This window comes from Talpa europaea (assembly GCF_964194135.1).
Source record: "Talpa europaea genome assembly, chromosome: 7".
Lineage (NCBI taxonomy): Eukaryota > Metazoa > Chordata > Mammalia > Eulipotyphla > Talpidae > Talpa > Talpa europaea.
This window is the reverse complement of record NC_140074.1, coordinates 82,161,233-82,183,109: the sequence shown is the minus strand read 5'-3', so window position 1 is coordinate 82,183,109 and position 21,877 is coordinate 82,161,233. Positions and strand designations below refer to the sequence as shown.

The following is a 21,877-nucleotide window of genomic DNA, read 5'->3' as shown; positions in this document are numbered from 1 at the left end:
TATTCTTTTAATAACTTTTTTTTTTTGTCCTTCTTTCATTGTTATTCGTCCCTCTGAGGTTCTGGCTTTAGGACTCCTTGTAGTATTTTTTGGAGTGGGGGTTTAGTTGTAATGAAATTCCGGAGTTTCTGTTTGTCTGGGAAGGTCCATATTCTTTCTTCAAAGAGGAAGGAGAGCTTTGCGGGATAGAGTATTCTTGGTTGGCATCTGTTTTCTTGGAGTCTGTTGACTATGTCCCTCCACTCTCTCCTTGCCCGTAGTGTTTCTTCAGAGAAGTCTGATGTCAGCCTGATTGGCTTTCCTTTGAATGTTATCTGTTTCTTCCCTCTTGCCAGCTTCATTATTTTTTCCTTGTCCTGGATTCTTGGGAGCTTTACTATTATATGTCTTGCTGTATTTTTCCTTTCATCGTGGAAGTTTGGAGTTCTTCTTGCTTCTTGTATATCAATTTTCAGCTCCTTCTTCACATTTGGGAAGTTCTCTTCAATTATCTCTTTGAATATTTTCTCTGTTCCTACATCTCTCTCCTCTCCTTCTGGTATTCCTATAACTCTTATATTTCCTTTCCTCATGGAGTCAGATAGTTCCCGAAGTCTTTCTTCGTTCTTTTTCCTTCGTACTTCTCTTTCCTTTTCTGTTTTGGTTCTTTTTATTTCTGTGTCTTCAAGAGTACTTATTCGTTCTTCCATTTCATCTATTCTGCTTTCATTGCTTTTCCCAGAATTCTTTAGTTCTTCCATTAATTCTTTGATCTCCTGCATTTCTTTTACTTCCCTCTTTAGGGACTCAATTTCATTCTTGTGACCATTGTTTTCCCTCTCTAGGGACTCGATTGCATTCTTCTGATCGTTGATTATTTTTCCCTTATCATTGTTTTCCTTTATGACTTCTGTCAGTTTTTTAATCACGGCAATTTTAAATTCTCTTTCTGGAAGGCTTAGAAGTTCTTCCAAGTTACTGTCGTTGCAGTCTGGGGGCTGGTTTTCTTTTTGTGGTGTGCTTTTTCCCTGGGGAGTTGCTAGGTTGCGTGTGGTTCTTCTACTCCCTACTGTCTGTTTTCTAATTTGCCGTATGCGTTGGGACAGTGTGTTGTTGGGACTGGCCGGCATCTTGGGTGAGCTTCTCTGCTCCCCTCTGGTTCCTCCTGGAGCCATATGTCAGTTTCAAGCAGTCTTTACTGGAGAAAGGTCCCTGTTCTAAAATGCCGATGTGAGGACACACTCCCCTGTGCGCCTGGTCTGCCCCGGCGGTGGGTTCCTGCTCCCCCTCTGGGCTTGGACTGCAGGCCAGAGGGGGTCTGGCGTGGGCGAACTTCCCCTGCTCACCTCTGGCTCCTGAGGAAGCCTTCTTTACTGAAGAAATGTCCCTGTTCTAAAATGGTGATGTGGGACACACTCCCTGCGCGTCCGGTCTCAGGCACACTCTTCTGCGCGCCTGGTCTGCCCCGGCTGTGGGTGCTCGCTCCCCCTGTGGGCTCAGACTACTGGTCGGAAGGGCCCCGTCGTGGGCTAACTCCCCAGCCACTGGCTCCTCCAGGAGCCTCTGCTGGCTTCAAGTCGCTAGGTGGCGCCAGAGATCTCTCCTAGAGCCCTTGGGGAGCTGATTTTCCACCCCGTGGGACAGGGAACAGAGCGGGAATGGTAGGGTAAACCTCAACGGCTTTGGGGTGCTGTGTCTGCCTTGTGCCCCACCATCGTGGGGAACCCACGCCCCTAATTTCATGCCCCGGGTCTCAGTTCCAAAGCCCTCAGTTCCAGGACGCGGGCTGTAGCCCAGTTCAGTGGCGCGGGAATGGCGCCTTTTGAATCCGGCTCCCGTGCCTGGGCGCCTGGTTTCTGCTCACTCAGTGAGGGCCTCCCGCGCGTTTGCTTTTCAACCGCACTGCTTTTCCGCAGGATCCCGATTCCGGTCTGCGCTGCTTTTCCGCGCAATCCCGATCCGTGTCTGCTTTTCCAGCGCGCCACTTTTCCCGCGCAATCCCAATCCTGATCCGCGTATGGTTTTCCAGCGCGCCGCTTTTCCGAGCAAGCTTACTGGGTGCCAGGGGCTATGTGCTGGTGCTGGCCTCCTCCTGGGCGGGGTATCTCTTTAATGGCGCTTGGAGCGCACCTCCGCGGCGGATCCTGCAGGATTCTCCACAGCTCCGTTCACGGGGTGTGGTGGCTGAAATAGTTCCTTTCCACTCACAGTCCCGCTTGCTGCGTAGTTTGTTCTTGTTGGCCTTTTAGTTTGTTGTTTTCCTCCTCTCTGCTGGTCGGAAAGTGCCGCCTCTGTGGGCGGGGGAGGGGAGCAGGGTTCTGCACTTTCCTCCCTTCTGGTCCTCTTTTATGGCCACTTTCTTCTTCGGGCAGTTTGCTGGAGTCGTCCGTTTATCTTCCGTGTCCCAGTTCTCACTGGGACCTGCCGCTTTTCCTCCCTATTAACTTTTTTTAATGGGAGATCTTACTCGCAGCGTCTCCTCGCCGCCATGTTGCTCCGCCTATCTCCTTCCAATTACTGGTTTTTTTTAACCTTAAGAACATTTGATTCTTAAGTTTGCTTAGTTATACCAACTGTCAATAAGAACTATACCCAAAATACTGTGAGATCCTTTCCTCCTTCAAGAACTGAAAGTGCCTGAGTCCACTGATCCACCTCACAGAGAGAAAGAGCAAATTCACAATAACTGAAGTTTTGTTACTTGAGTACTTCGGGATTAGTTCACTCACCAACAGTCTGAATGGCTCCGTGTGTTTCAGTTATCCATGCAGGCATATCTTAAGTATCGTTAGACATTGGGAAAATAAATATTGTGTTCATAAGGAAATCAGTGGACAATGAAGTGTCAAATGAATAACCTGCCAGTAATTCATGAAAGAAATTGGAACCATGAATAGTAATCACTGTTACTTGTCACATGGGTCTGTTACCTTTTGTTTGAGTTCCTTTCTGTTTACACTTTGTCCTAAGTAGTCTAGGAGTTTTCTGGTTACTTAATGTTTTGTAATTCTGAATTTTCTTGTTAATGAAGTTGTAAATGAAAAACTAACTTCAGAGAAAAGGTGATGATAAATTTGTTCAACCCCAGTGCTAGATGAAAAAGTCATGGTTTCTACCTTGAAGAGCTCACAGTCTGGTGACTGAGACCTATAATCATCTGATCACAAAAGCATTCCCCAGGTGCCTTTAAGTAATTTGTCTTTAAATATATGAAAGAAACAGAGTCTGAAGAAATTAGGAAAAGCTGCAGAGAGGAAGTAATGTTTGAACTGGGACTTGATGATTTAATACTTGATTTTCAGGCAGACAGACACAGGATAAGGAATGCATGCATGCAAGAAATAGGGGGAATAATATGAATAAGGAAAAGTCAGAATAAACAATTGGGGGTGCCTCCCTGATGGCACAAGGGGTTAAGTCTCAGCACTATGAAGCTATCAGCAGCCACTGCAGCACAACTTGGAATCTTGGCCTGGGCGCTAACCCATATGGCACAGCAGACCTCTCCTGTCTTGCCCGCTGCTCCCCTCATGTAGTGTATTTCAGTCGGTCTGCCTGTTCTGCTCCCCACTCTGTCTTCAGTGAATCCTCTCACCCTCTTCCTTCTCTCCCCGCCCCTGCACCTCTAGCCTACACCCCAGCTGTTGTATGCATAAATAAATAAATCTTAAAAAAAAAAAAAAGAAAGAAAGAAAAAGCAATTAGGTAGAAAATGAGTCTGTAGAAGGATTAGATTGGAACTAGATTGTGGAAGAGTTTGTGTGCCGTGATAAAAGAATTTAACCTTATCTTGTACCTAGAAGAAATTTAAGTGGGGTAGAGATGTTACCAAATTCTGTTTTTAGGAAAGTTTTTTTGTCAACATTGTAGAGAAATAGGAAAAATTTTTGGCAAGAGGATCATTTAAGAATTTGATACAGCAGTTCAAGTAAAATATGGTGTATGCCCGCACTAAGAGAGGAATAGTGGAGAAAGAAGAGGAATAAAGACTTGGGATAGATTATTTCTGAAGGGAGCAGAAATGGGAGCAGGTGGGGAGGGAGAAGGTGGTAAAGGATGTCAGAAGTTTCTGATTTCAACAACTGGCTGCATAGTGATTCCACTCATAGAGATTGGGACTAAATATACTTACAATAGAGAATAAATTTAGATTGGTTGGTATATTGATAGCCCTTCAGGATTCTAGGAGTGCATATCTCTGAGATAAAAAGCAAAGACATGTGTGCACCTCTAGAAGAGAAAGGTAAACAAGTGACCCATTTAGAATTGTTGAAGACACAATTAGAATCAATAGTTGACTCCATGGAAGTGGAAGGAGATCTCCCAGGAACAATGAAGAGTAAAATGAAAAGGAAGAGTGAGAAAGACAGAAAAACTAAATGTAGAGATTGCTGTCCTATAGAAAGCAGCAATGGTTTTTAGGAAATTTGAGTTTCCTAAAATTTGAGTTTTTAACTCTGGTCTGGTCATAAGCTGGACTCCTAGCCATGTGACTTCAGACTAACCACTTACTGCTCATTGTCTCTTCAGTTTAAAAGTGTGTGAAATAAAGAGGTTGGACTGGATCCTTTGGGACTGTTAAATTATTTGGTCTTCGTAATTGTGACTATTGCGAATATTAGTATTAATGTTTGAAGTTAGTAAAACCTTCTTCTCAATCATTCAGTTGACATTTTGTATCTCTCTTTTTAAAAATGGTGCTGTTAAAAGTATTAAAAGTATTCCAGAATTGTTCTTTGAGCTGCACCAAGAAAAATAAGAGAAATATTCTTAGAATATAAAGAAATATATTGGTTCCAAGTAATCCAGCTTTAATACTTTAATAAAGGAAAGATAGTTCATGTTAGTGTACTGCCTACTTAGAGTAACTCAAAGGCAAATGGAAGATGCTACCTCTTCCTATTTTTTGAAGCATCTTCTAGTGTATCTGTTTAGCACTTTTAAGTATGCAGATATTTTTTTCAAAGATCTCTTTTTTTGTCTGCATTTGAAAATTCCTCATAACAACAGTGACTTGGCACCAGCAGAATTTCTTAATTCAGGCAGAGTTGATTTTTGCTACTGGACAGTGCATACCCGGTATTTATTATCAACTATTGTACTTTTGGTGGAGTTTGGTTTATCCCCAGTGTAGTGAATGTAATCTCAGTTTAATTTGAACCAATAAGGTACATCCTGTCCTGAAACAAAAGTCATTGAGACTAAAATTCCATAAGAAGAAGGAACATAAAGAAGAGGAATTGTGCCCCAGAGACATGTTTGAGCTTTCTTGGTGTCCATAAGTGAAATCTTAACCACTTTATGTCCATACATTTTCTTTTTAGTATGTTCCTATTCACAGACACTGTGGTTAATGAACTTCCATATTCTGTAACTTTTGTTTATAGGAACAAGGAAAAGTTTTGATCACTTGATCTCAGACACAAAGGCTCCTAAAAGGCAAGAAATGGAATCAGGGATCACAACACCCCCCAAAATGAGGAGAGTAGCAGAAACTGATTATGAAATGGGTGAGAATCAAAGTTAATAATTGATCTAGATCATTGAAAATAAGGTGGGAGAGTACATTAAAGTCATATTTGCTTTCCAGCCATTTCTTACAATCTTTAGGATGAAATACAGAAAGATTTTCAATCTTATCAAATGGTAAGCTTTACAGTCCTTAAAATGACCATTATCCTAAAAACCTGTGTAAAAAAAATCAAATATATGATAAATAACATTGTAAGTAGCTAGCCAAAAAATCCATATAGGTCAGTAGTAATTCTTTATGGTGTTTATGTTGATATTTTAAGTCTCTATCAAAATGCTATTAAATTTTAACATTAAAATATGTTAGGTGAAGTAATATCCAGTGTGCATATTCAGTTAATACAGCTGATCATGTTACTCCATATCTTACTGCAGAAACTCAAAGGATTTCCTCATCACAACAGCATCCACATTTACGTAAAGTTTCTGTTTCTGAATCGAATGTTCTCTTGGATGAAGAAGTACTTACTGATCCGAAGATCCAAGCACTTCTTCTTACCGTTCTAGTAAGGTTTTTTTGCTTTTTTGAGGGTTTTTCCCCCCCCTTCAAGTTTTTATTCCAATTTACTCTTAGGAGGCCCTTAACTATTAAAACGTGGAAGAAACGCCATCTTCTGCTTCTTCCCAAAACAATTAACAATTTGGTTACAAAATAAAAATTTCTTTTTGTATGCTTTTTTTGCATCTTGGCAGGCTACACTGGTAAAATACACCACAGATGAGTTTGATCAACGAATTCTTTATGAATACTTAGCAGAAGCCAGCGTTGTTTTCCCCAAAGTTTTTCCTGTTGTGTAAGTATCTCCTTTTACTTTTCTTAATAATTAACTTCAGCATCTATCTTGAAGTCAAATGCTTTTTAAAACTTAGCAAAAGAATCAGTAGTGTTGGGCCTCCCTGGTGGCATAGGCAGTTGAGTGCAGCGCTGTGAAGCTATCTGCAGCCTCTTCAGTGCTGGTTCAATCCCCACTGGCCGCCGAGATACCCAAATGGCTGCGCAGACCTCTCCTGTCTCACCTGCTGCTCCCCTAAGCAGTGTATTTCAGTCAGTCTGCCTGTTCTGTTCCCCGCTCTGTGTCTGGTGAATTCTCTCACCCTCTTGCACATCTGACCTGTACCCCGGTTTTTGTATTAAAAAAAAAAAAAAGAATCCGTAGTGTTGATTGGTTATACAGAGGGGAATGAGATGGTGTGGTTAGAAACAATGGGCTTAATGGGGACTAAGCCTAGTTTGGGCCTATTAAGAAAAACATTTTTTTATTGTTGAATTTAAGTGTCTCATGATAAGCCTTGTTCCTTTCCTCACTTTGGAGTAAACTATTAGACTGCTGTATTTAAATCAGCATACCTATTTTGACTCGTTTTTCAGTAGAAATTTTGTATTTATCCATAACTGAGTTTAAAATAAAATTCATCTCCCAAGTAGGGCTAAAATCATAGTAGCTTCAAAGTGTTGAAATCTAAATGATCCAAAGAAACTTGGGAAATTTTATTCCTACTGTCTGCCTGCTATGTAGTGTCATTTCCTTATTTTTATTTAATTTCATACTAAAGTTTCAGAATTTTATGTAGTTGTTTCTTGTTTATTTTTATTAATGGTATATAGTTGCGCTAGAAATAGTTAATTTCCTCTTAAGTTTGAATTAGATGGTATATTCCACCTGCCCCCAAACTAATTTTGCCTTTCTTGTGTACTCACATTCAGCATGTATTAAGCTCTGTTAATATTAAATTTATATTCCATCCCCTGGATATATATCAACAGTCAGCAGAAAGAAAAGTCCTAAAGCATGCAGAGTGGCAAACAGAAGTCAACTTTGTCTTGAGCAGCAGTAAATCATACACAGTAAAATGTGGTTCTATGACAGTACCACAGAAGTAAAAGGCACTCATCACCCTTCATTTTTGTCATGTTTTCTGGGGGAATAATACGCTTTCCAAATATGTTTTCATTTAATATTCACTAAAATGCTTTTATTTTTTAGGCACAATTTGTTGGACTCTAAGATCAATACCCTGTTGTCATTGTGCCAAGATCCAAATTTGTTAAATCCAATTCATGGAATTGTGCAAAGTGTGGTGTACCATGAAGAATCCCCACCGCAGTACCAGACATCTTACCTGCAAAGTAAGTATATATATATATATATATATATATATATATATATATATATATATGGAGGAGGGTGGTTGATTATCTTGCTGACAAGTGCACAGTAGCAGAATGCACTAACTGCAGAATTCCTGGCAGGGCTGGGTTTGCTCATGCTTCAGTCATCATATGCCATCTTTTGACTTTTAATTGTGTGTTCAATACCATAATTGGTTGATGCCTTTTATAAAAATTAAACAATTATACTGAGTATATTCAAGTGAGCTTTAATTTACTTTGACACTCTTCTGAAAAATATTTTCAATGTGCATTTTCTATATCATCAACTACATAACTTTTTAAATTTCTGTTCGATTAAAAGAGTCATGCTGGAGCCTCCCTGGTGGCGCAGGCGGTTAAGCACAGTGCTGTGAAGCTGTCCGCAGCCTCTGCAGTGCTGCAGACCTCTCCTATCTCGCCCACTGCTCCCCTCAGCAGTGTATTTCAGTCAGTCTGCCTGTTGTTCTGTTCCTTGCTCTATCTTTGGTGAATTCTCTCACCCTCCCACACATCTGACCTGTACTCCAGTTCTTGTATGTATAAATAAATAAATAAATAAACAAACAAACAAACAAACAAATAAATAAATCTTTGAAAAAAGAAAGAGTCATGCTTATTCTAAGAGTAACATTTGTTTTGTTGCAGGTTTTGGTTTTAATGGCTTGTGGCGATTTGCAGGACCTTTTTCAAAGGTAAGATATATTTTTCTCTATTGTTTGAAAGTTTAGTCATATGAATGTGCTTTAAGAACATACAATATGCTATGTAGTGTCATTTTCCTTTCCATCTGAAAGATGATTTGTAAGAAACATTTATTTTATTAAAAGTTTTCCACCTCAAGATTCTTTCCAAGAGGCAGCACCTTTAATTTGTTTATGTTTTAATTTTTACCAAAAACAACACAATTCATTTTATATTTCAGAAGGGTGTGATAAACAAATGTAAACTTTTCTGCCCTCTGTCCCTGATGTATCTGGTGATCTTAATGCACACACTGAAGTATCTTGTGACTAGGAAAGAGCATTACTTATAGTTAAACTCTACCACACAAAAGCCGTTGTCCTTCCAACCTATTGGATTAAATTTATTCTTCCCTGAATATGTCCTCATTTTCCTTTTCAGTTCTTTGATTAGCATTAGTTGTATATAGTGCTACATAAATGTGTATTTTATTATTTTCTCTGTATATGGTCTCTCTCCAAATTGATAGAGGTTCCTTGAAGGCAGGACTTCTATTTCTCCCCCTCTTTAGTCCTCCTGACCCCCAGTTCCTAGTGCAGTGTTCTGGATACAAGGGGTACTAAATCAATGCAACTTACCTAAACCTTGTTCTAATTTTAAGAATTGGGTATTTAGTTTGTTATTTTGTTTCATTATTTCTGAGTATCTCTTGATATGCAAAGGCTATCATTTTAAAAATGAACCTGAAATAAGTGTATCATATGGGAATTGTTAGGTTGATTGCCAGTAACCCTCTGGGCCCTTCACAGTGTTTATTAGTTGAAACTCTAAATGACAACTAAACTGATGATGCTCATTTTTCTGTCTTGGAAATTTGACTACACATCATTCCTGATGATTGTATTGTCTTAGGAATTCAGTCTTTTTGCATGACTCCCAGTAATTGCAAGTTCACGGGAAGCTATAAGTGCAAGCTGAATAAAATTCCCAGTTGTAGGTCCTATAATAGTCTATAAATATTACTCCTCCACCATCGCCCATTTTGAAATGATCTATAATACAAAGGAAGAAAAATAGTAAATTATGCCCAAAACAAAAATTGAGTTAATATTTTTTGGCTTCAAAGGGGATTTACAAAAAAAAGAAAGAATGGAGCTAAAATAATTTCCTATTTTCCATTACAGCAAACACAAATCCCAGACTATGCTGAGCTTATTGTTAAGTTTCTTGATGCCTTGATTGACACGTATTTGCCTGGAATTGATGAAGAAACCAGTGAGGAGTCCCTCCTGACACCCACATCTCCTTATCCTCCTGCAGTGCAGAGCCAGCTTAGTATTACTGCTAACCTTAACCTTTCTAATTCCATGACCTCACTTGCAACTTCCCAGCATTCCCCAGGTCAGTAAATGTAATCTTTATATAAATTTGAGCAATAATAGTAATATACCAACATTAGGACTCCCTTGTTATCAGTTCATAGCAGATTTTACTCCTTTTTATCATGAAATTCATCTTACATTTCTCCTTTACCTTTAGCTAACTTGAATTGTGTTACTCTACAGAGCTTTCTACCATCGAACAGTTTTATGTAGATATAGACAGTGAAGTATTTAGTGTGTTCACATGAACATTGTGTTCTCAAGTTGATAGTCTTTAGAATTTGGGCAGGAAGAGCACCCTAAGGTACATTATCCTTGTAAGTGAACAGAATTACAATTCCCTTACTAGTTATACTAACCTTCCCTTAAGGGCTTCTGTGTCTCTGACAGTAGTATACTGTATCCAAAAATAGGCAAACTATAGTATTATCCCACTTCCCTGCAGGTTGAGGAACAATTCAACCATCCACAGACCAACCTGAAAATCTAGCAGTCATTAAACAACCAGACAAGAAAAGTCATCTCAAGAAAATAATATCTTTGAAAGCCCTTAAGCATATTACTTACTGTGCAATCACTATTAGGTCCAAATGAGAAAAGTTTACTAATGCAACATGCTATTAAGACATAGATATACTGAGAAATAGTAGCTAATAGCTCAGTGGGGCTGAAATAAACAAGATGACAAAAATGGTAGACCTACAGAACTCTGCGCTCATTCACTCTCTCAGTGAAGGCTTTTATACCACTCTGGTCAATCCTAGAAGTGTTATTCATTACAAAACTAATGCTGTGTGTGTGATGATGACAGTGGGTAACAAAGATCATGTTTTCTATTCAGAAAAGTATCGTTCTAAAATGGTTAAAATGAAAAAGAGTTGTATGCATAAAGTTCCATTATCTGAAAAGTTTATGTATGAAACACCTTGTTTTGTAAGGAAAAGTTCTTGTGCATAGTTTCTTAAATGTTAGCATGAATTTTCTTTTTAAAAAGCCAAATGATAATATTATAATCATTTTGTGATATGCAAGATCATAAATGAAATCCCCAGTTTATAATTCAGTTTTGTGTGAACATTTAAAATATATGGTTTTGAAGGTTCTGAAGAATTTGGCAAGTATAATATCCAATTCATATTATAAACCATTATATTAAATGACTATTCATCTATTAAGCTTTGGTCAACAACAAACTTCTTTCAAGAGAGGAAACTAATTCTCTCATTCAGCATTTACTTATCCATCACCTTACGATGCCTGGTCAAGTTCATCCTTCCTACCCATCCCCAAGAAATAAGCCTGGTCACCTTTTTTCAATTATAACCAAGTTCATTTGACCTCTGTCACTTATTCCTTAGGACAGTGTTTCTGCAAGTGTGGTCCCAGACCAGCAACATCAGCATCATTTGAGAGTTTGTTAGAAATGAAGATGCTGGAGTTCCACCCCAGACCTCCTAAACAGGAAACTCCAAGAGTGGGAGGCAGCCTACAAGCCTACAATCTGTTTTAATAAACACTCCAGGTGGTTTTTAAGCACACGAAGAGTTTGAGAATACTGCCCTAGAATATGCCTGTGCTCTTGCTCCAGGGCAGAGCTTAAACTTTACTTTGTTCTAGATATTGCAGCCACTGAATTCTTTCTCCCCCCCACCAAAAAATAATTGTTAGCACTAATTTGGTTTTAAGTTCGCAATATTATGTGTAATAGAGATTCTGAGGTTTAGAAGAACTAAGTTAATTGTTTTACCATACAGTTCTTGTCTAGAACCAATGCCAGTGGTTGGTTACCGGTCCATATTGCAATATCAAAACATTTGCTGCGTTCCATGTTTACCCATCTTTCTATCATCTGTCTTCTTTCCCTTCTGCTTCCCCTTTCCTTTCATCTATCTGTTTATTTTGATCCCATTACTTCCTGCCTTACTTTAAGTCTACAAGTCCTTTTCTTTTGTAGACCTCTCTGTTTTCCAGGTTAGGTATTGTTTATAAGGCCAGCCACTAAAAGTTGATCACAATTAGAAAATAACTATTCTGTATATATTCATCCTATTAAAGTTTGATTCATTTTGACCAAACTTTTGTCTCTTCGTCTGCTGAAGTGGTATTAAACTTGTCCAAATGATTAGTTGTTTCTACATTGACTTTTCTTTACCCAGGGATCGTTAGAGGGTTTTCTACCCATTGTTGCACACTAATGGAAACAGTAGTCAGGTTGAGGCTAAAGGTATGAGTACAGGTTCCCCCCGCTAGTTGCCTAATTGTTTATGTCCTTGTTGGTTGGACATTGGCTATACAATTTGCTTAGAAAAGTACCCTACTCTACAGCCTCTTATTTAAAATTGTAAAAACTGGAGAATAACAAGTATGGTTTTAGGTTCCATTTTTAAATCAATCAGAACCACCTCCAGTAGCTCTCCAAAGATGGCTGCCTGAGTAGACAACTATACCCTGGCTGTTCTCAAAGAAACTGAAGCTTTAAATGTAATAGAATGAGCTAAGCAGAATCACTGCACTGTGTTCAGCATTTCCTATCTCTAAACTGTAAAATGTGTGTCCTTTGGTTTGCCAGATAACTATGTTTTTAGAGAAAGGATTTCTTTTTCAACGGTAACTTTACTCTTCCACAATACCCATTTGTATCTGCATTGTAGACTCATCTCCACTATGTACCTAGTTACTGTGATTTTGTTATTAGCTTATGAAATACCTCCTATAAGAGGTAATAGTTTGTAATTAGGTGTACTGCTTTTTATCTTTAGTTTCATATAATCTTATATCCTTATCTCTTCGTTCTTTATGGAACCTAGTTTGCTGATATCAAAGATCTAAAAGAAGTGATGACTCTTATCCTAACTTAGTCTCACATTTCAACTTTGCTATTTAGTTGGCCATACACCAAAAAATTTCCCTAGCTCCACTCACATGAGTAGGTCACCAGCAGAAATATTTAAAGAAGCTCTGCATCACTCCTTGAAATGAAGCATAAATTGACTTGCCATCAAATTACCCAACATCACCCTGCCCCCAGTTTACTAAGTATTAAAAGAAGGTGAAAGTTATGCCGTCCCATGTCAAAAGGCAAAAGTTGCTGATCTGCACATTATTGAACCCTATGCTGCAACTTCCACATTAATGAAGACTGCTTTCTAGGTCTTGGTGCTTAGCAAGATTGACTGCTAAGCTGTGTTTTCTTTTGATCTCCAACGTTCTTTGCTGTCAAATCAGATAAGATACTCATCAACTTTCCCTCTTCCCCCACCCAAGTATTAAATCATACTTAAATAAAAATTCTGATGATAATTCATCACTCATAAGCTTTTTTTTTAATTTATTTTTCCTAAGCTTTTGAAGTGGGGTGATCAGTTACATAAAGCAATTGTCTCTGAAAATGCATTCTTTTAAACAAATTATCATAGCTTACTTATCTATCCCGGCACAGGGGGAATTGTTTTATAAGTCTATTTCAGATACTTAAGTCACTGGCTTCTGAATCCCTCCCTCATAGAGATTGCACTTTAGTATCAGCGGAGCCAGAGCATTCTACTCAGACAGAACTCAGTGCATATAATGTGTCACCTGTGGCCCTGTGAGCCATAGGGACTTTTGTCTCCCCAAATTCCCCAAAGAGAAACTTCAGGATAGCACTTACTATATATAGAAGACTATTTCAAATTTAATATTATGATCCATTACTAGTATAGCTGAGCTGAACATGAATTGAAAACCATAATTAAAGCTAGAAAATAAAAGCATCTACCTAAAAATGATATATCTGGGACTATCTCTTGTTTAAGACTAAGCCATGAGCGGTTTTCTTAGGTGATGAGCAGAGAAACCTTGTATGTGTGAGAGAGAGCCTTTTTTAAAGCCTTATTTTGAATGTCTTATAATATTTCAAGTATTCATTTCAAGTGCAGTGACCCTATGATGTCTTTCGATACTGAAGAGCAGGTATATTGGAAATAAAAATACAAACGGAATTATATGCACTTAGAACTCATTAAAATTCATTTCCAATGTATTAAATTGTACACTCTACCAAGATCTCCTAATATTTTTTACCGTGATTCAGTAAACATTCGAGCACCTATTTTGTAATGTCCGTTAGGCTCTGGGACGTTTAAAGATGAAAAAGACCCTGGTTACCAAAGACCTGACAGTTTTTGCCTATGGATCTCACTTTTGAGCTACAGTTGTTATTTCCATGTAGTCCATATTGTTTAACAGATTTTACATGTGCTACACCACTCTGTAGAAAATAACCAAATTCTGAATATTCTGTGGGTTTTTATTGTTTGCTATATGTAAGGAATTCTGTTTGACCCATTGTTTTATCCAAAGAAGTAAGGGAGCCGTTAGGACATGATACCTGCCCTCAACTAGATTTCAGAATAGTAAGTCATAAAATGTGTATAGATAACTGTTCAGACCTCTTCTGTAGTACTTGTCATGTTGTACCTTAAGTATAAAGTATTCTGATAGTTCTGGAAAAATCCGGTATGAAAAAGGTTTTATAACTTTTTGGCTGAAAAAACGAGGTGTAAGTTAGTTGTTTTGTTTTGGTTTTTTTTGTTTTTTTTTTTTTTAACAAAACTGACTTGTGATTTATTGTGTATGGTTTTAGTAGGAAAAACCTTCTATTTTTTTTTCCTTTGATTTTTTTCTTTATTTTACCATTAGTATTGGAGCATGATGTTTACTTTTTTTTTTTTAGAGCTAAAACCTAATTATTTGAAATTTATTTTAAATTCATTTCTTCCACTTTCTTTTGAGACAGTGTCCAAGCTTGTCAGTTATTCAGTCACTTTGCTTCTGTAATACAGACCTTTCTCCTGGGAAGCTGGGTAGATCAACTAGGAATTATAAGCATTCCTTAACCAAGAGTTCTGACAGCTATGTGCATAGAGTTCATCAGAACCATTTCTCTAAATACAGACTTAGCTCTGAGTCAGTAACATTCCCAATACGCTTACTACCATGTTTAATAAGAGAACTCTTAGAGGAAATCTCAAGGCCTCTATTTTGTGATTACTTAAAATCTCTGAAACAATTTTGATATTTTAGGAAGGTGCTTTTGGTATTACTATTATTTGCATTTTCCTGATTTATTTTCCTTCTTTGTTTTTGTTATTACTCTGTACTTAAGAGAAAAAAATAATTTTAAACTAAGCAATTGCTTAGTATAATCTCTGCTAGCTTTTCATCTCATTTTTTAGTTTCATTTTTGACTTAAACTAAAATTCTTAATTCTGATAAAGGTGGTAAAAAACACATCTATCTGTACAGTTGTAAATTCTACCATTTATTTATAGATCATAACATTAGAAACGTAATTATCTGAATTCAGTTTCCATCTGAAAACCAGGGAACATAACTATTATCCAGTGTCTAATCATATTTCACTCTTTTTGAAAATCTTATGGACATGACTCACTTTTATGTTTTCTTCCATTCTCTCTGTGAAGCTTCTCTGCCTTGCTCTAAATCAGCAGTTTTCATGCAGCTGTTCCCTCATCAAGGTACTCTTTACTTTAGTCATCATTGCACGAAATATTGCTTACCCTCTGCTCATCCTGGGCACATGGCATGAGACGTCATTCACCAGCCCCGTCAACATAGTCTGTCATAAGCACTGAGCAGTTTGTCCAGCACTGCTTTAAGGTCTGGGTGTGCCAGCACTGCAGGGCTGTCCTGTGTCAGTTAGGGAACTGCTTATCCTCCCCCTGAACACTGAAAATGTGCCCCAGTTCTAGACTAACACAGGCTAGTTAACAAGAGACTCCAAGGACAGTTAATAGATATAGGAGGGCTTGTGACTTGAGGAAAGTTTTTAGCTTAGAAAAGATTTGTTCTCCCAAATATAAAGTTAACCTTAACAATCCCTTAGAAATTGAAACTGTTTATCACCTGTGTATGGTTTTTCTTTTTTTAAAAGAAAAGGAATGTGGTCATTGGTAAGGAATGAAAAGAAAAAAAGATGATACACTTATGTCCAGTCTATAAAAGAAGTCTTTTCTTTCTTTGATTCTCCTATAACTTTTTTACAAAGACCAAACCTTAACAAAAAAAGTAGTATTCATAATTGATTAAAGGTAACTAAAATATTATTTGAATCCTCATAGTTATTTCATAGATCTAGCTCAAAATACAAATATTTATATATATATTTAATGCAGTTCTATGAATTTATTTACTATTGCATAAGAACATGCCATGATTATGATTTCTTCTAATATTTATATTTTGTGCTTATTAGGTTTACAAATTTTACAAATTCTAGTACATAATTTAAGTCCTTTGCCTTTGTTCTAAAACTCCTTTCAGTACATCACTTAGTCTTTTTTATTTCAGGCATTAGGACCATCTTAATTTATATAGTCATTATTTTCTCTATGTGCAGAAAGTTTTCACATAGATTATCTTATCTGATTCTTCTAACAACCCTTTGAAATAGGCAAGTGTACTAATATCCTTAATTGCCAGTTTAAGAACTAGAACCAAGTAAAAGTTCTGGTCCAACCAAGGCTCAAACCTGGATCTTCTGACGTGTTTGCTCTCTCATACATATAAGAGTTTTCTGACAGTTTTGCCATATTGTAGATGTAATGAACAAAACAATGCAGAGTCACGTAACCTGCTAGTACTGTGCAGATGCTGGGAGATATAGTCTTTCATTTTTGTTGTGTAACTTCTCATAGTTTCACTCATTTTTTTCTCAGTTTCTCAAGAACCAAATAGGAAACAATCTTTTAATTATTTCATGAAAATATTAGGTTCCAATTTGGAAAGACGTTTTGATGTTTAAAAAAAGAGATTTCTAAAGATTATAATTTGTCAGATTGAATTGTTGTCCCTAGTTGTCAAACCCTGATACCTGCCTTCAAGGAACTCACATTTACGCCGAAGAGAAGGACATAGAACTCCAAGTAACTGTAAATGTAATCTCAGAATTATTTTCCCCATTTACTCAGTTCACTAAATTTGGAAAATAGTACCTTTTATTTTAGGTTTTTTATCTTTATCTAAAACCACCACAGTTCATTGACACATAATGCTTACTAATACACTGCTGAAGAGAATTTCCAGCTTTTTCTGCCCTGCATGTTTGTAACTGGCTGCATGTTTGAGCACAGCTTATCTGTGGGGGAATTTGAAAGGCAAATGAAAACCATGGAAGTGTTCACCTTTATTTCTTTGGGGCAGTGGCCTCTGGTTTTCTGTCACCTAGTGGGTTTTGCTTTTCTGCTCACTGTGGCTCAAAAGACAGAACCTGTGCTTAGGGACAAGAGAGAGACCAGAATACAAAGCCTCATAAGGGCCTTGATGGAAAGGAGTGCAATACCCAGGTCTACTCACTAATTTAAAATACAGCACATTCTAATACAGAATGGTTCTGTCTCCATTTAAGCTGTCTGGCTGATAATCTGAGAGTTTGTCCTGTAGAATATTGAAACCATAATCCTTTACCAGCTTCTAGGGAGGTTTCTAGATTGAATTTTACAAGGTAAAAAGAAAGGACACTGCCAAAATTCTCAAAAGTGAGAATTCTGCTTAGAAACCTAAATGCTTAGAACCAAGATACTCTGATCATGGCTTCATACTAACTTGGCTTTTACAAGATGCTGGAGAGCGAGAGGGAGGGAGGGAGGGAGGGAGGGAGGGAGGGAGGGAGGGAGGGAGGGAGGGAGGGAGGGAGGGAGGGAGGGAAAGAGAGAAACTGTGTCTGTGTCTCTGTGTCTCTGTGTGTTTGCATTTTTAAGACTCCCCTCTAAGATTGTATGTCATTTTCTCCTTTGATCCTTAAAACATCTTTCTATGAGGTTGCATTTAGGAATCTGTCATGCCACGATGACCCGTTACTTATAGAGTTGGGTTACTAAGTAGGAAATACATACAAAAACAAGAATTGAATTGACTTGAAAATTAATTTTGAGAGTTGAAGTGGGTCATTAGTATCTCACATAGCATTGAATTTTTGGGTTATGAGAGACCATGCTCAGTAATATTTTAACATTTTCAATTAAAAGAACAAATGCTCATTAAGGAAAAAATTAGGATTTTAAGAAAAATAGGGGGCAATCACCCACAGTCCCACTGCTGTAGGACAATTACTGCCTGTTACAATTTGGATGCATTTCTTTTCGTAGTGTGTGTACACCTTTATAGCCTGCATTTTTCCCCTAATGCTTAACAGGAGAGAAATAGGCTTTTTAATTTTTATTTGGAGGTATGAAGGTTATTTTTGTTTAACAAAGCAAAATTAAATATTCTTAGTAGTTCTTCAGAGAGACCTTCACCCTGGTGACATAATCCATTGACTACAATTACCTAAGAATACCACTGAGCCAGGCTCTTGTCCTCAGATGGGAGCCTTGAAATGAATGTCACCTCAGAATGTCACCTTGCAATGAAATGAATGCTTCCCCCCACAGTGAGTCATGGTCCAGAGCTGGGAGGCTCTACCAAAAGTTTGAAAGCACAAGAAAGTGCTCCAAGGTGGTAGGTTGCTGACAGAGCTACAAACCCTCAAGTGCCCCTCCTGATGGCCATCTACAATTTGTCTCTGTTTAAAGCCCTAGTTTTGCCTGAATATTATTTCCAGTTAAGAAAATCAGGAAGATAAAGAGCTATTAAACTTGAACTTGAAGGTCACATGCAAATTTAAGGAAATGGGAGGTCAGATACCTGACAAGTTCCTGGTAATTTTTGATAGAGGAAGCAAAAAAAATTTTTTTTTATTTTTCCACTAGAAATATGGCACCACTCCCCAGAGATCAGGGATTACATGTTTTTGGCTCTGAATTATAAGCCATCACTAAAAATGGGACCATCCAGTTTCACCAATATTGATTGAAAAAGACATCAACTAGATCTTAGAGAAAAACAAAAGTGAATCATCTTTGTCCCTCTAAGGTCTTTTACTCCAGAAGAGGAAGGCAGATGTATATACAAATTGTGATAGTATATACAAAATGTAATAAATATAAAGCAGCCAAGAGAAAAGAAGGTCATTTTGTCTGGCAAGAGAAGAATGCATCACAAAGGAAATAGAAATGGGAAAAATTGTAAAGAGAATTTTATAATGATAGGCAAGGCATGAAAAAACTATAAACATCTCAGTTCACGGTATACTCAGGATTTCACGAGCAGCCGTCTTTCAGTTTTGTTATTTTTTTATTTTTTTTTAAAGATTTATTTATGCATACAAGAGCTGGGGCACAGGCCAGAGATGCAGGGGGAGGGGTGAGTTGATCCACCAGAGACAGAGTGGGGAGCAGAACAGGCAGACTGACCAAAATACACTGCTGAGGGGAGCAGTGGGCAAGACAGGAGAGGTCTGCCTCGCTATGTGGATTTCTCCGTGGCCAGCCGGGGATCAAACTCGTGCTTCAGAGGCTGTGAATTGCTTCATAGTGCGGTGCTTAACCCCTTGCACCACCAGGGAGGCCCCAGTTTTGTTATTTTTTAAAATAACTGGAGAAGATGCAAATAAATATGTGGAGGAAATAAAAATTACCCAGAATTTTGTTATCCAGAGAAAAGTTTTATGACTGTTGTGATGTCTTTTCTTCCTACATAGGGACCAAATTGGAACTGAACAGATTTGAGATATGGGTTCTCTAAGCTTGGCTCCTGGGGAGGTGTTGCTAACATTTTTAACTCCATTCACACTCCTGGGCCTGTGCTCTTTTTCATTTAAAAAAAAATACTGACAAATGGGCATTGTTTCTTTGATAAGTCCATAACGGCAAACCTGTTGAGCTTATATAAATCAGGCCATGCATATTTAGAGGCTTTATACCTTGAATTTAATTCAGTGCTGAATTCAAATGCAGGATACGCGACTCCAAGAAAGAAGAATCCATTTCCTGTTCATGAGCAAACAATTGATGAGTGGGTCTATGTACACTTTCTGTGACATACTTTTTGACTTGAAATGTTACATTTTGTAACATTCAAAGACGGAGGTCTTTCCATTCTCAAATTTAATATTTATTTAAAAATTCAGATAGTACAGCTAAGAATGTTTTCCCAGCCTTTTTTTTTTCCCCTGTCTGTGAGGTTTCTTTTTCCTTCCTCCAAAATTATGGTCTTTATGTATCAGTAAATATCAATTCAGTATTTTCAATTTTGATTAAAATGCTCTCTAGTTCTTTGCTCTCCCACTAGTCATTATACCAAAAGTGGGTAGTCTGTCTAATTATGTTAGTAAATTTTATTAAAATGTAATGGAAAGGTACACAAGTCGTAAGTGTGTAATGTGAACATTCAAGTAAATACACTTGAAAATCCAACATCCAGATCAAAAAAGCCACGTTATGCCCCGTTGTGGTCACTGCCTCCCCAGGGGTAACCACTGTTCTGTTTCCTGTCTCATCTTTTATGTTCACTAAGCTGATGGATAAAAACAATGTCTTGTTTTTGCTTTTTTATGAAGTTACTGCTTAGACTATTTGTAAAATTCATCGTAAGACTCAGTTTTGGAAGGTTTACTCTCCTTCATGAGAGAAATAAATGGAATCTGTTCAAAGTGCAGAATGACTTGCCATATTTGAAAAGGTCAAAGCAAATACCCTACACTGTGACCTTTGTGATACATTATTTTCTCAATAAATATTTGAGCACTGATTTAAATTTTTTTTAAAGGCATCTGCCTTTCTTTAAAATGACAGATTTCATTACCTTCTGCAACTGGAGAACATTGTGTAGAACACCATTAAGGATATGTAACTAGCAGCTGACCTCTGCTGGAAGCTTCTGGTATGATTTGGAGGAAGGAGTTCTAGTTTTTCTTGGTGACTGCTAGCCTAGCATTCAGCTCAAGCCTGCCTGTCTGTAGCTTTTCTTTGCAATTTCTTGGGGTTTTTTGGCTGTGATAGCAAATTTTCCTTAACAAATGTAAGGTTTTTCTGTGTGACTAAGTCTTTGTAAACATTCTCACAGTTGACTGCTAAAATGAAACATTCAAAAACAGTTGTATCTCCTATACAATTCATGAGATTCAATCCTGGAGCTTCACCCCAGAGGAAAGGGATGACTGACTGCTCTCTCTCTCTCTCCAGGAATCGACAAGGAGAACGTTGAACTCTCCCCCACCACTGGGCACTGTAACAGTGGACGAACTCGCCATGGATCCGCAAGCCAAGTGCAGAAACAAAGAAGTGCTGGCAGTTTCAAACGTAATAGCATTAAGAAGATCGTGTGAAGCTTTCTTTCTTCCCTTTTTCAAACAGACTTGACTTTACACGGGCTCTTCACTAGTGACCCCTTCACCACCGTGCTGTGATGCTGCACTTCCTGTTTTACAATGAGCCCATCCAGTCTGCCATGTTGCCAGATGATCAAATCTTGGAAGCATTGCCTAAACTTAATGCTGCTTTTTCTTTAACGTTTTTTTCCTTCTGTTTTTGGCGTGTGTCTGGTTTAAGCAAGTGTTCAAAACAACTGCAAAGACAGTGGGAGATCCAGACACTTGAACTGAGAACATCCTGATTGTGAGCAAGAGGATGAATTCTTGAATCCTGCTACTACTGGCCAGCTATGAAAGCCATTTGCACAGAGCTCTGCCTTCTATGTTTTCCCCTTCATCATACAAAGTAAAGTGTTAGTCTTATTTACACACTTTTCAAGGTAGAAGTTTATGGGAAAAATAATACTATAATCCCAGTATGTTTAATCTGACTTTTAGCTGTGTACTTTTTTTACCTTACAAAACTGAAGGAATGATGGAGGTCAAGCCTCAGTGACTTCATACCATAAAGCCACAGGCAAGGTACTTTGTGGGGGGGTGGGGGTGGAGGGACTTAGTATTTTTTAGTGGGTTCTTAAATACTAACACTTGAGTGTTAGCAATAATTACAGGAAAATAAGCATAACCACGTTTTAGCTTAACATTACCAAATTAAAGCTATGGGTTCTGAGGCCTTATCCAAACTAGTTTATTTTTCTCCAGTTGATTATCTTTTGTTCTTTAAATATGCTAAAAGTTGTTGTTTTTTGTATGCCAAAACTATACTAAGTATAGTAACTGTACATTTTTCTCCTCCTCCTCCTTTCTCCTAAATAATTCTGAGCAGGGTAATCCATGAACAATATGTTGAAAATTGTTCCTAGAAGGTAATTTTCATAGATATTTGCATTAGCTCCATAG

General features: G+C 37.8%; 1 protein-coding gene across 4 annotated transcripts in view; it reads left to right on the top strand.

Moving 5' to 3' along the window:
• NF1 (neurofibromin 1) overlaps positions 1-20,932 on the top strand; it is a gene marked incomplete at both ends in the record, with an annotated part of 273,922 nt that extends 252,990 nt beyond the window's left edge. For 3 of the 4 annotated variants that reach the window (XM_084237353.1, XM_084237352.1, XM_084237350.1), the window contains 7 exons: positions 5,367-5,489; positions 5,887-6,017; positions 6,205-6,305; positions 7,497-7,639; positions 8,309-8,355; positions 9,529-9,745; positions 20,790-20,932. In XM_084237353.1, coding sequence (XP_084093479.1) covers positions 5,367-5,489; positions 5,887-6,017; positions 6,205-6,305; positions 7,497-7,639; positions 8,309-8,355; positions 9,529-9,745; positions 20,790-20,932 — 905 coding nt within the window. Of the gene's footprint in view, positions 1-5,366; positions 5,490-5,886; positions 6,018-6,204; positions 6,306-7,496; positions 7,640-8,308; positions 8,356-9,528; positions 9,746-15,191; positions 15,246-20,789 lie in introns of all 4 variants that reach the window. The other variant, XM_084237351.1, reaches the window with a different exon arrangement.
• Positions 20,933-21,877: the final 945 nt, after the last annotated feature.